Raw genomic sequence first — 12552 nt, 5'->3', positions numbered from 1 at the left:
ACATGTGCAGGAAAACAATAAAAACCAAGCTTACAAGATTTTCTCTAGGGTTTATCTCTGCTCAAGTAAAGTGCTTGATTCCTAAATATACCTCACCAATGCTAGCAGCGACCGTGCCCAAGTTGGCAGTACATGAAAAACTTCATTATTGGATTGTAAATGAACAAGCCATGCAACATTGGCCAACACTTGTGTGCATATAAAGCGTCAATGCGGCATCAGAAGATATCGCAATTAGGCCCCAGGAATATTTTAGTGTTTTGTTGGTGTTGCCGTGTGCTGTTTACGGCTCGACTGCTCTAGAGGCTGAAGGAAAAACACGTAAGTGTGTATTGCCTACATATGTCAGGCCACATCACAATGTCTAGAATGATGAAAGTCCTCTCAGAAAGGCAGCTGCAGTAGCTAACAGCAGCGACACTCGACATTTCGACAGCAGCTTTCATTAATTCTTCCTGTTTACGTCAGTCTAAGAGCTTCAGTTTGCCTGGTCTTCTAAAGGCAACAGCAGCTTTTCTCTGTATTTACAGCCCCACAAAGAGAAAATAAAAAAAGATATTTTTTGGGTTTTATTTTTTTTAAGTGGGTGACATTATTTGAAGGTCTCTCATGATGAGCAACCTTGAAAATACCATCCCTGGTGCTGTTTTACAAGCAGCACATCCACAGCTAGCAGTAGAAACACCCGGAGGTGATGAAGAAGTAAAAGTTTTAGTGCTTTGCTTGGAAGGTGGGGATTAACTGAATGTAATTAAGGATGTGGCTGTCTCTCCAGGGACCAGTGGACACCTTCTCCCCCATCAATCAGGGGCTATCATTCCCAAGCCCAAACCGGCAGACTGGCGGTACAGTGCGGATAGACATCACTTCTTAAGCACTGATCGTTAATCATTCCGCTGAGCTGTGATAAAGTCAAAGAAAGTTTCAAAGCTTTGCTGATGAGATACCGTCAAGAAATCTAAATAGAGGCAAGAGTTGTCGCTGGCAACTGACGAGGCAGAGAAGTGAAGGAAGTTGACGCAGCAGTGAAGAAAGCGGCCTGGAGCAACATTCAAGCAAAAGTAGACACTTATTTCAGACATTACAAGCACAACAAGATGCTTATTTCCTCACAGAAAGAAAGTTTGCTCATCAAAATACTTTACAACTGAGTTAAATCCATCAGTGATATTAAACTTCTTTAGATAGTGATTATCTTCATTATCAATTCATCTGCCAATAATTTTCTCAGTTAATCATTTAGTCTGTAAAATTACAGAAAAAAAAAAGAAAAAAGTGCTCAGTATATCTTAAAAGAACACAATCTGAAGTCTTTAAACGTCTTGTATTATCTGACCAAAATGACCAAAATCCAAAGATATTCAATTTACAATTTATAAAACAGAGAAAAGCAGCAAACTGTGCTGTCAAAGTAAAGTAAAATACAGTTCTTTTGGAGGGATGAGAGAAGAGATTATCTGAGTCCAGCAGTCTGCTGTCATGGGAGACTTAGCTCCCACTGTGGTAGACTAATCTCCCCATGCTTGCACTGCTGCAGACAGCGGTGGATATATTGTGCTTCTGTCCTGCATCGGTATGCTGTGAAGCACTGTAGGGGATACATGTAAGGGATTAGCTTGAGTTAAAAATGTAATACAGGCTGGTGCAGTGAGAGGAAATCACCTGTCTGTCTGGTCTTTGTCTGCTCTGTAGTACAGCTGCGAGGGTCAACAGTTCACGGGATGAGCAGACAGCGGAGGAATAGTTAACCTTTGTGCGCTTCATAATGTCTTGTCAGTACCTCATGGCAAAATAACTGTCTGATACTCTGGTTACTCTTCATGGAGAGCACAAGTGTGATAAAAATGATAATAAATCACATTACTGGTACTAACCTTGGCCTTGCCAGTGCTCTGTAGAATGTGGACCAACGCACACGCCATCTCCTCCTTGTTCTTGACGCTAATCCCGGGCTCAAGCACTGAGCATAGCAGCATGTAGTTATTGGTTGTGTACTCTGCAAACTCCTTGTACATCTCCATGGGAAGGATGTTCATACTCTGATAGCGTGCCTTGATCCGAATCATAGGCCCAGATGTCTTGCCCTTAGGGGGGTTGGGCGTGCTGACTGGATACCACTTCTCCACAAACTGTCGTCCGGTAACAGCTGCGACTGGGATATTGACGAGTCCAATGTAATTATTTTTATCTTTCTTTTTCTTCTTGTCTGTGTCTTTGTAGAGGTGGGCTGTGATGCTCTTGACAGCAGGCAGGTTATTGAACTCAAAGTGCTCTCCCCAAAAGACATTGTCAGTTTTGAGTTTACAGGTGGTGCGAGCATAGAGTGAGTCATCCAGGCAAAGCTCGCAGAAGTATTTCTTTTTGGCTGGCAGATCCTTGGCCTCGATGATCCACAACCTCAGCAGGTTCTCCACTCGACGACTGTTGTCCTGGAGACAGGGAAGATGATAGGGAAAAAGGTCTTTCAGGAAAAAAAAAAGAGTTTTTTGCCAAAACAACACCACTGTAAACTTCAAGAAAAACATTACTGCTCAAAATGATTGCCTCAGTTAGAGGACGTATTGAATGAGAGTCACCAACCCAACTTATCTAGTAAACCAATAAACTGAATAAAAGACTGCAGAAATAAACTGATAAGATTTGAACGAGAATCTGCCTCAAACCAATCTAAAATGACAAAAACACTTTAGACAGTACTTTAATCATTTCACGGTGGCAATTTAAGATCCTTTCTCTCACGCATTTGCGGTCTTTAAAAAGCGAAGATCTCACGCCTACATTATTTCACAGAGTGCTAACTCATTCTTATGTCATCAATTGATTTTGCCAAGAGCGGGCATATTTTTGGCCCATTATTCAGATTTCCTTGAAAACTACCTCTGAAGATGAAGAGAGGAAAAGAGGAGCTAATAATTACATCATTAGAAGAAATACTAGAGCCTCTCACAAGGACGTCTGAAACAGTGGTAGCTTGGCTTAACAAAGCCTCGACGTTATCTGGATGCTTTTCGTACGTTAAACAAAAGCACTCTTTAATATGTTATGTTAATATGTTGTATGTATGTCATTCCTGTCATTAAATTCATCTCAGTATCAATAGTAATGTGTCTGTGATTCAGGCGTCGCTGCATTAAGTGGAAGCTAAAATAAACGATAGAGGCTAATCTTTGCTCACTTGTGTGAAGTCAATTAGGAAATAAACTTTGTTAATGGGATTTTTTCAGTCACACAGAACGTATTTGCTATCAAACATCAGCACACAAAGATGATTTCTGTAAACTGCCTATTATCACATTTATCCATGATAATCCTCTGACACAGGAGCTGAATTGTGCAGGTTTAGGAACAGAAAAGAGACTTAAGGGTGAGGTCATGGCAACAAACACCGAACTGTAAACCACAAAGTCAATCAGGTTGAGTCATGTGTGTGTCCAGCCAGAGTTGTTCCACTGTTGACCAACACGTGTTCTGTCACTGTGTCACTCTGTAAATAAAATGGCTAACTTGTAAGATTTTTTTATTTACTTAAATGTAGCCTTAACTTGCCCTCTATATACCAGTGAATGGCCTTAGTATAAACAAGTGTTAGTACATTTAGTTCACATTCATGTGTTACCTTAATCATGGATCTATTCTGTTCTAGTCTGTAATTAGTTAAGTTATTTAATTAAGTACTAGTTATATTTCAATAGTACAGGTAATGTACTAGCAGCTAAAATAGCAAAATCTTTTTAATGTATTTCATGCAACTCCACAGACTTCCTTATGTAATTCTAAAAGAATTTCAGTATCAGTTTCCAGATTCGATGTTTGCCAAAAAACAATGCTCTGCATCTAATTTCTCAAAATCACATAATTAAAAACATTCTTGGTAAAAGAGCAGAGGAGAAGGAGGACTCTCTCTCTCTTCTTTTTTTTTTAAGTGCTAATTAGTGAGTAATTTACTAAATAATGACAGATGAAGGAGCAAAGATGCTGCGAGATTAAGACCATTTTCTTGGCTTGATGTGTTTGACTCTCTCCTTCTGCCGCAGCTGTGTTTGTCAAGATTACAGATGGTATCAATGCTCCAGAGAAACACACTTTGGGAGTCTTAGTGTTCCTCCCTGCAACCTTTGTGTCCTTCGTTCTCGAGGTGTACAGTGCAGGAAGAGCACAGCTGGATGCAAATGAATCAGACTGCATCGTTGCAACAGTAACACCATGTCGACACAACATAGCTCACTGTCTTTACACTAATCGGTTTGCAAAGTGTGGTTTGGAATTGGGACACTTGTACATTAACTTATCACTGTTGAGTTACTGCAGCCAGTCTCACCCCACCTACTGCATATTTACATACTTACCTTGTTGGGTTGTACTGCTCTCCTCAGATTCTCCATCCATTTGTCTCTCTCTGCTGATGAACGGCAGGAAAAACATTTGCTTCCAGTGGAGGTGGTGACCTACCGCCACCGCGCAGGGAGAGAGGGGAAATGAATGCTTTGATGAACAAACCTTGTGCATAACAATGGCAGAGAATAAGTGGAACAGATTTTATTTTATTTTTTTACTAAACTTAGATCACAAATACCACTTTGTTTGTGACAGCAAAGAAGCTTATCGACTACACACACACGCACACAATAGTGGATATGAGGAGACTGAAGATGTCTTTGGCTGTGTTGAAGAATGACTGAATGGTGTGAATGAACAGAGGAGAGATATGACTGCTTGGCAGGCTCGGTGGCAACTGGATGATTTTAAAAAATGCACAGTGGGGACGGAGACAGAACAGAGAGAACAGGAAAGTGAAAAAGAAACAGAATGATGTAATGAGCTGGATGATAAGGATAAGTGGAGATTTCTGGTCCCTACAGCAGACACTGTAGGATAGAAAGTATTCATCAATTTCTCTCACCCTGAGGCTACCAAAGGCTCCCTGGCTGACACCACAGCTGAAAACGTGTTTGTGCACACAGATCATGCACACGTCAGTCTTACAATAATTAGAGATCTTTCATAATCTGTTGGATTGATCATGAGGATGTATCATTTCTGAGTTTTTTTCAATACAGAAAAGCCGTCTGTGTGTGAGCCTTTTGCTATAATTGGCTATCAGCATCAAAAACTGGAGTTGCAATAGAGAGGTGAAGTGACAGGAGCAACTAATTCCAAAAGTGTTCTTCCCATCTGTTGATTCACATTCTGTATTTCTTCACTTCACTATTTTCTGGCATTATTTTTAGACGAAACCTTTAGCTAAGAAATTAATAAGCAGAGGATAATGAAAATACTGTTGGTTGCAGCACTTGCTGGAGAAAAATCAGGTGTGAGGCTCTAATCTGTGTTGTAGCAAACTCAAAATGGTTTGTTGTTGCTATTGGGAGCGAAAAACAGCGCCAACGAAAACAGCCGCCTGCTGCAGCTGGAAACCAGGTTGATGAGAGCAGGGAGAGCGAACCAAAACATTCAAATTGTGAAAAACAATTTTTGCATTTTTAGCACTAGTAAAATAATACTTTTACTAAAATGCCTTAAAGACCATTGGGAACTCCAGAGTTTGATGAGAATTCTCTGTGGGTTCATTGCTAGGAGCGACCCCTTACACATAATATTAGCCTCACTGTAGAAGATAGTCGCTCTAAGCAAGGTGATTGGATGTTCCTCACCAAAATGCACCTTGGGTGCAACTTGACAATTTTGATTTCTTATGCAATTGCTTATTTTTTGTACTAATGATTTGGAAGTGTTCCAAATGCCTTGCAACAAACATTATTTGTGCAGAAAATGAACAAGACTTTAACTTACGGAGCCTTGGATGCCTGAAATAACTCATGACTTGCAACTCTATAGCAACAGCAGAAGTATGGCTGTGCTTGGATGCCTTAATGAAGCGGGGCCCATAAAGAGGATGTTTTGTGGGATTGTGGCGACACAGCATGCACATTTGTAAATTCATGTACTATATGAATGTGTGCGCCCCCTCACCTCAAAGCAGTAATCCTGCCCGAGGATGCTGCTGTGAACAGGCTTGATGATAACCTCGTCCTCCATACTTAGGTCCAGGGCTTCCACAGCGCTACTGGGGCTGAGCAATGACTCATGGGAGCGAGACTCCTTCAGCCTTGGCATCAGATGAGATCTAAGAGTGGAAAAAAGGGAGAGAACTGAGTCACCCTGCAGAGTCTGAGGAGAGGAAGTGAGAGAGAGGGAGCATATGTACTGCGTGTATTAGCGAGCAGTCGTGGTGAGTGTGAAGGAAGAGAGTGTGAGGATGACGAAGAGAGGATGCTCCACTTGCCTCAAAGTCAGCGAGTCCTCAGCATGACAAGCTTGCACACCACATCAACACATGTTCACGCACCCACTTCTAAGATCACTTGCTAATGGATGCTTTGTGACCCCTCATTCACAACTTGAAACATCAATGACTGAATGAAAAAGCATGAAAGACTTGAGTCAAGCCGCGCAGCAAACAGACGCAGAGGAACCGCTAGAAATAGGAAGCAATTCATATCATTGATCATCATTAATAATTAGGCTTAGGTCATTTCCATGATGTGATAATGCTTCACAGTGATAAACCACTTACGATCTGTTTTGTGAAGCTTAATTTAACAAACACGCAACACACAAACTCCTGATCCTGTCAACTCCTCTCCGTTGCACTATGACAGGCGCCCAGAGGGCACTTTAGAAAGTTCAATAATCTGACAAAAGCTACATCCATGGCCCATTTTTAGCCAGAGACAATAAGAAGATAAAGTAAAGAGCATTCTGCGGTTTTTTACTGTCACCAGGAAAGGTCAATGTGTCTCCATACCACACATATATATATATATATATACACATATACACATATACACACATACATACATGCATATTATTCATACACACACTCATATTTATTATATTTTTGAACTTGATATTTAGCCCAACATTTTGCGTCTCCAATATCATAACATGCCATGAAGTGAAGTAAAACTGATTGTTGTCTTTAATCAAGTATACGGAGTCAAACGTCATTATTGGTGCACTAGTGTTTCTATCAACTATCAGCCTTACCCATGTTCCAGCCAGCTGCACAGTGATAAGAGGATGAAAAGCTAAATACGCTCGTGAGGGATGTAAGTAGCGACAGGCGAGCTGCACAAACATTAGCCTCTGACTCTCAGACACTGGCAGGACGAGGACAACAGAGGGTCAATTGCTAGTGTAATGAGTGACAACATTCTGTTAGTGGTGCCCTCTATGGACGGCTTACACACTAATCCCATGTATGCGAGTACGCCTGCATGTTTGCGCGCGTGTGTGTGTGTTCTGCACATCTCTTCTGTGGACTAAAAGAAGAGCATTCCAGGAATAATGCAGCAGCCGTAATGACAGATTAGCGACCGCATCCAGCCCTTTGAACAGTCAGCCAGCTTTGTTGTCAACCCCACTGTCCAATATGAAGTGGATAATGATCTGGGCGCTCTCTCCTTTTTATTTCGTACCCACACACAAAGAGGCAAATTTCATCCTCTGCACATGCACTTTTTTTTCTCCTTTTATTTCAAACACCTCAATGATTGCTTTGCATTTGAGAATCCCGCTTTAGGAGCTCCTCGCTTTCTCCAAAGCACAGCTGCAGAGGAAGTGTGTTTGCACCTAGCTCTGCTTTGTGATTGGCTGTCTGGGTACTGGGCAGAACAGAGAGCGAGTCAAGTAAGCGGAGAGAAACAGGGCTTCTTTAGCGGGATGTGCTGTTAGAGATGGGAAGGGATGGGAATCTGAACCATAGTCCACAACCCCAAAACCGGCATGTTGATGTTTCTCTGCCTCAGAAACAGAATGAGTAGATAAAGTAAATAAACCTGGCAATGCTAAAAGCACACATACATTTAACAAACTGGCAGTTTACACATTTGTCATATTTAGTAACAATTAGTTGGTAGTATACAATTTCTCTCTGTGTAAGAATGGACTGGAACATACAGTGAGTGCAGAATGCCAAAAGCATGAGTAATATTCTTCATCTTCAGAAATAAATACATTCTATTCTTTTTTCTTTTGCTCTCAGCATATCATATTAGAACATTAGTGTCAGTGGAAATAGTGGGAGACTGCGCGTGAATTGATGAATAATAATGCTGCCTGTCATCTGGATGGCACTGTATTAAATTGTACTGTAACGTGTAATTTACAGCCTATTGTGGGACACTTTATAATAATGACAATGAACACTGTCTGGTGTGTGAAATCTGCTCATAACTTCTTCAGCACCCAGTTTGACATACTGTTCACGTCAGCCTCTGCAAATAACAACTGGTATTAAAAGCAGGGCCTGCTGTCCTCATCTCCTCATTTCTCTGCTCTTTGGTTCCCTCCCCCCCCACCACCAACATCATCTATTTTCAGCAAATGTCCTTCTTTGCCCTTGACAATCCTCCGTTACTCGTCCTCCATTTCTCTCTCATCCCGTCTTTCTCTCATTCAGTGTTTACCTGTGGTGGCAGGGAATAGTTTATGTTGGGAGGATTCTTTCAGACTCTCTGGAACGCATCTTTCCGTCCCACTCTTTCTTTCACTGTTCTGTTTATCTCTCTCACTGCGTTCGCCTCCCTTCTCCTCTCTTGGTCACCGATCCATCTAGCCCTGTTCGTCATCTGGGCTTCATTTTGGGCCACCTAAATATTTCAGATAATACGCAGGAGATGCACAGGCCTGATAGTTGAGAAGCTTCCAGTGGTTTCTACACACAGACAGATATATACATATAAAACCCTGTAGCAAAATACATAATTGAAAAGGTCAAGCCATAAAGAACAGCCTTTGTAAAGACTTTGCCAGATGTTGCAAAGAGCACTGAATCTGTAATATCTAACTGGGGGAAATGCTTGTATGAGAGCATGTACACCTTAGAAGATAAACAGATATGTAGTTCTATGTGTAAATAATATTGGTGCATATATTTGAGGAGAATTTCTGAATTTTTGGTAAAATAAATTAGGATCAGAGTATGTGACAGGAGAGGATTACATAATAATGAGCTCCAGTGGCTCTGTACAATATGACAGGCGTGTGTCCTGTTGCGTCTTTATCGGGTGCTACCATGTGGTGATAAAAGGTCGCCCGTCTAAGTCTCCTATCTAGACTCAAAAAGTGGATGTTGTCGTTATTTATATTATTCTTTACGGTTTGGCCTTCTATTTGATTAGACACATGAAACAGCAGATGGCAGCATGGCGTAAATGCTTCCTCTAGAGTAGAGGAGGCAGACACAGGTACCACAACATCAAGGTGTATTCAAAACATCTGTTTCTGTCTGCCTTTCCTGTGTCCTTTTCTCTGTCAATACGCCCACTTTCCACCTCAGCCAAGTGTAGAAACCTTTTTGCAATATTTCCAAAAATTTCACATTTTTTTAGGGCACTCAGGTGTGTTGAAAACACAACAGTAACTGGAGGGCTCACCACTGAACTCTGTGTCCTGCACGATGAAAGTGCAATTTTTTCTAGTGCATCAGTTAAATATTACATTTAGATTTTTAGCATTTGAACACCTAGTTGTCTGGCGACATAGATGCACATTGACTATTAAGGAAGTTATACCACTGCATCAGGCTAAATCCTATTGGCACAGTCTGATATCTAGACTGAGCCCTGCTAAAGTTCAATACAAACTCAGTTAGGAGTAAGTACCGGCTTGAGCAGAGCAGAGTAATGGATTCTGAGTGTGTCTGAGCTGCACCCAGTGCGCTTTGTCTCTGCATCCTGTAAAAAGAGTTCATCTGATAGCCTGTCTGGGATCTGATATAGTCTGAAACCTTGGGCCCATATAGGCGTCAGAGCACTTAGACTTCTAACACACTGACTTGCTGGCTAGCTGGCTGTACCACAAGGGACTGTGTTTGTACTGATAGCTCAAGATAGGCTGAATTCATGTACTGCAACTCCAAATAGCAACTCTTTGAAAGTCTACATCCCATTGGGTTCCCACATGAGTGTGCATTGTTTCACTACAATCACATGTGCTATAATAACAGCACGTTATAGCACATGTGATGTGGTGCTAATCTGCACTTCAGAAATAATACCCTCCGTGTTGTGCTTTCACTCACGTTACTGTAATAACCAACATGCAAAATACCCCTAATGACCAAAGCTCAAGCTTCTGACAACCTAAAACAACAAATTCTTCTCACAAGAGAGTTAATGCTAGTGCTAAGCGGCCTGATGTTAAGTCTTCTTGCTACCAGTGTTTACTGTGGTTACCACCCTGCAGAGCATTTACGCAGCATTTTGCTTTGCTGTTAGACCAGCATTTACAACAATCAATACTCTTTTCACTTGCAGACTGGCACAACAATTACTTACTTACAATGTTCTCTACAAAATCAAGCACATGAGGCCTGTATGCCAGTGGGCACGTCTATCGACAAGCGAAGCCAGGCAAAGACGTAGCTTGCAGGATGACAAATTCTAGCACTTACACTTTTTTGATGACACCCAGCTGGTCTTTAGATTAAACTGTCAGCTAAATAAATGTTATGTAATGTAGTGAAACAAGTAATGGAATAACCTGACTAAATGAGTAGACAAACATGACAAATGCAGATACTTCCATACAGGGCATGGGAGCTCCCTGAATGGTTTGAGTATGAAAATGATGTGAATCATTAACCCCTCGTGTATTACAACTGCATCCTTGTCACAGAGCTCAGAAATTAGTTTGTATTGCGACCTCACCGTACCCACACTATTACAGAGTTTTCATCATATTCATGTGCCTGTAGAGTCTGAAAACACATTAAGAGCTTGTAGATGAGGCTCAGCCCACAAAGCTCTAGCCAGCCAGTGACACCAACCGCACTGCAAGCACCTGAGCCCCAACTGAAACGTCAAAGCTGAAAACATCCCAGTCAAAAACCGAAATCACACAGCAATTGTTCAAGCTTGATTATGAAACACATGCGCTGGAGGGACAGACGAGCAAATAAGCCATTATTCCTGCATCAAGCCTCACACAAGTAAGTGTCCATTATTCCCACTGCTTTGGCGCTGATTCTGTGCAAAGGACCACAGGCTGTGATGAAACAATTGTCTGTCACATTGCTGAGCAGTCTGTCATGGGCCTGATCGCTTATTTAATCTAAGCAGATGTGGTTAGTTCTCTCTCAGTGCTTGTCAGGTTGGACTAATGAGGCACCATCAGCCCAAAGAGGAAGTTAACCTCTTACCACAGTCTGCATCATTTTTTGCTGATTCACTTCTCTGTTTTTCACATGTTATTCAGCTATACAATGGCATTTGTGCTTTGGGTAAACCAGCAAATACTTTTATCCATCTATCGACTGTCATCTGCACTGGAGTGAACAGTTGGGTGATGGGTAACAGGAAAATATAGGCAACAATACAAACGTCTAACCCACAGCGAGAGACAGAAAGAAGAGTAGTGAAGAGGAGGCAAGGGAAAGACACAAGGGGGGGTCCTGTCAGATGCTGCTGGTGCAGAACGGTGGATGTTTGAGCTGAACCACTGACATGTGGCCTTGGAGCCCAAACACCAATCAGAGCGGCTAGAAGATCCAGTCAACAGAACAGCGGAGCAAACCGCCCTCACTGTTGAAGTCGGACACACTGCGGAGAAAGAGTGTTCCCTTGAGACGAAGACGAAGAGGAGGTCGAGGTTGTGAGCGAGTGAAGAGAGCTGGAGATACACCAGCTAATGTGACAGGCGCACTATAATTCCTCGTGCCAATAACCCTTACAGAAAAATTTCCACACATCCCATTTAGACTGACACTTTCAATCAAAAACGCGCTTTCTGCTCATCCATCCGTGACCTCTTTGAATCCTGATTGGCTGTGCTGAGCGGCTACAATGACAGCTAAGAAGGGAAAACACGAACAAGTACATTTAAAACAGATGGGCAACATAGATGAGTGGGCACAGTCGAGTCGGTGTTGGTCTATATCCAGTGCATTAGTGCTTTGCAGCACCTGTGCTGGTTGACGGCGTCGGCTCTTTAGGCTCTAACATTGCCAGCGGTCTAATGCTCGCAAGACAAAAGAGAGATTATGTTGGGAAGATGGAAGACAGAGACACTGCCCCAGGCATGATAGAATAAAAACTGAAGCTATGGTGTGACCACTAATGTGAAGAAAAATAAGAACCAGTTGGAGCCATAGATGGGAGCGCACATTATCTAAGAGTATAGAAGGCCGAACAAAGACTGCCTTTCATTTACAGGGAGGAAGGAAGCTTTTAAAGGCAAGAATGAGACACATGCAAACACACGCACACCACTTCCCAATAAACAGACACATATATACACACACACACACACACACACACACAGGAAAGGAGGGAGTTAGCGTTAGCATTAAGTATCTTCTCAATGATCAGCTCAGCTAGGCCCCTTTTTTAGGAGTCTGCAGGGATGCCTGACTCAGAGCACTGGCAGACACACTTCATTGTAGGAAAGGCTGGCTGGTAACAACTGTTGGGAGAGCTAACCCAGCCACTGAGCCAGGCCGTCTGGTTACACACACACACACACACACACACACACACACACACACACACA

General features: G+C 42.1%; 1 protein-coding gene across 7 annotated transcripts in view; it reads right to left on the bottom strand.

The window, feature by feature from the left end:
• LOC139218538 (disabled homolog 2-interacting protein-like) overlaps positions 1-12552 on the bottom strand; it is a 124008-nt gene that overhangs the window by 29878 nt on the left and 81578 nt on the right. For all 7 annotated transcript variants that reach the window (XM_070850139.1, XM_070850137.1, XM_070850135.1 and 4 more), the window contains 3 exons: positions 5971-6124; positions 4347-4445; positions 1875-2429 (listed from right to left, as the gene is read on the bottom strand). In XM_070850139.1, coding sequence (XP_070706240.1) covers positions 1875-2429; positions 4347-4445; positions 5971-6124 — 808 coding nt within the window. The remainder of the gene's footprint in view (positions 1-1874; positions 2430-4346; positions 4446-5970; positions 6125-12552) is intronic.

This window comes from Pempheris klunzingeri, chromosome 19 (genome assembly GCF_042242105.1).
Source record: "Pempheris klunzingeri isolate RE-2024b chromosome 19, fPemKlu1.hap1, whole genome shotgun sequence".
NCBI classification, from domain to species: domain Eukaryota; kingdom Metazoa; phylum Chordata; class Actinopteri; order Acropomatiformes; family Pempheridae; genus Pempheris; species Pempheris klunzingeri.
The sequence above is the reverse complement of the archived record's forward strand: the minus strand, read 5'-3'. Positions and strand labels throughout refer to the sequence as shown.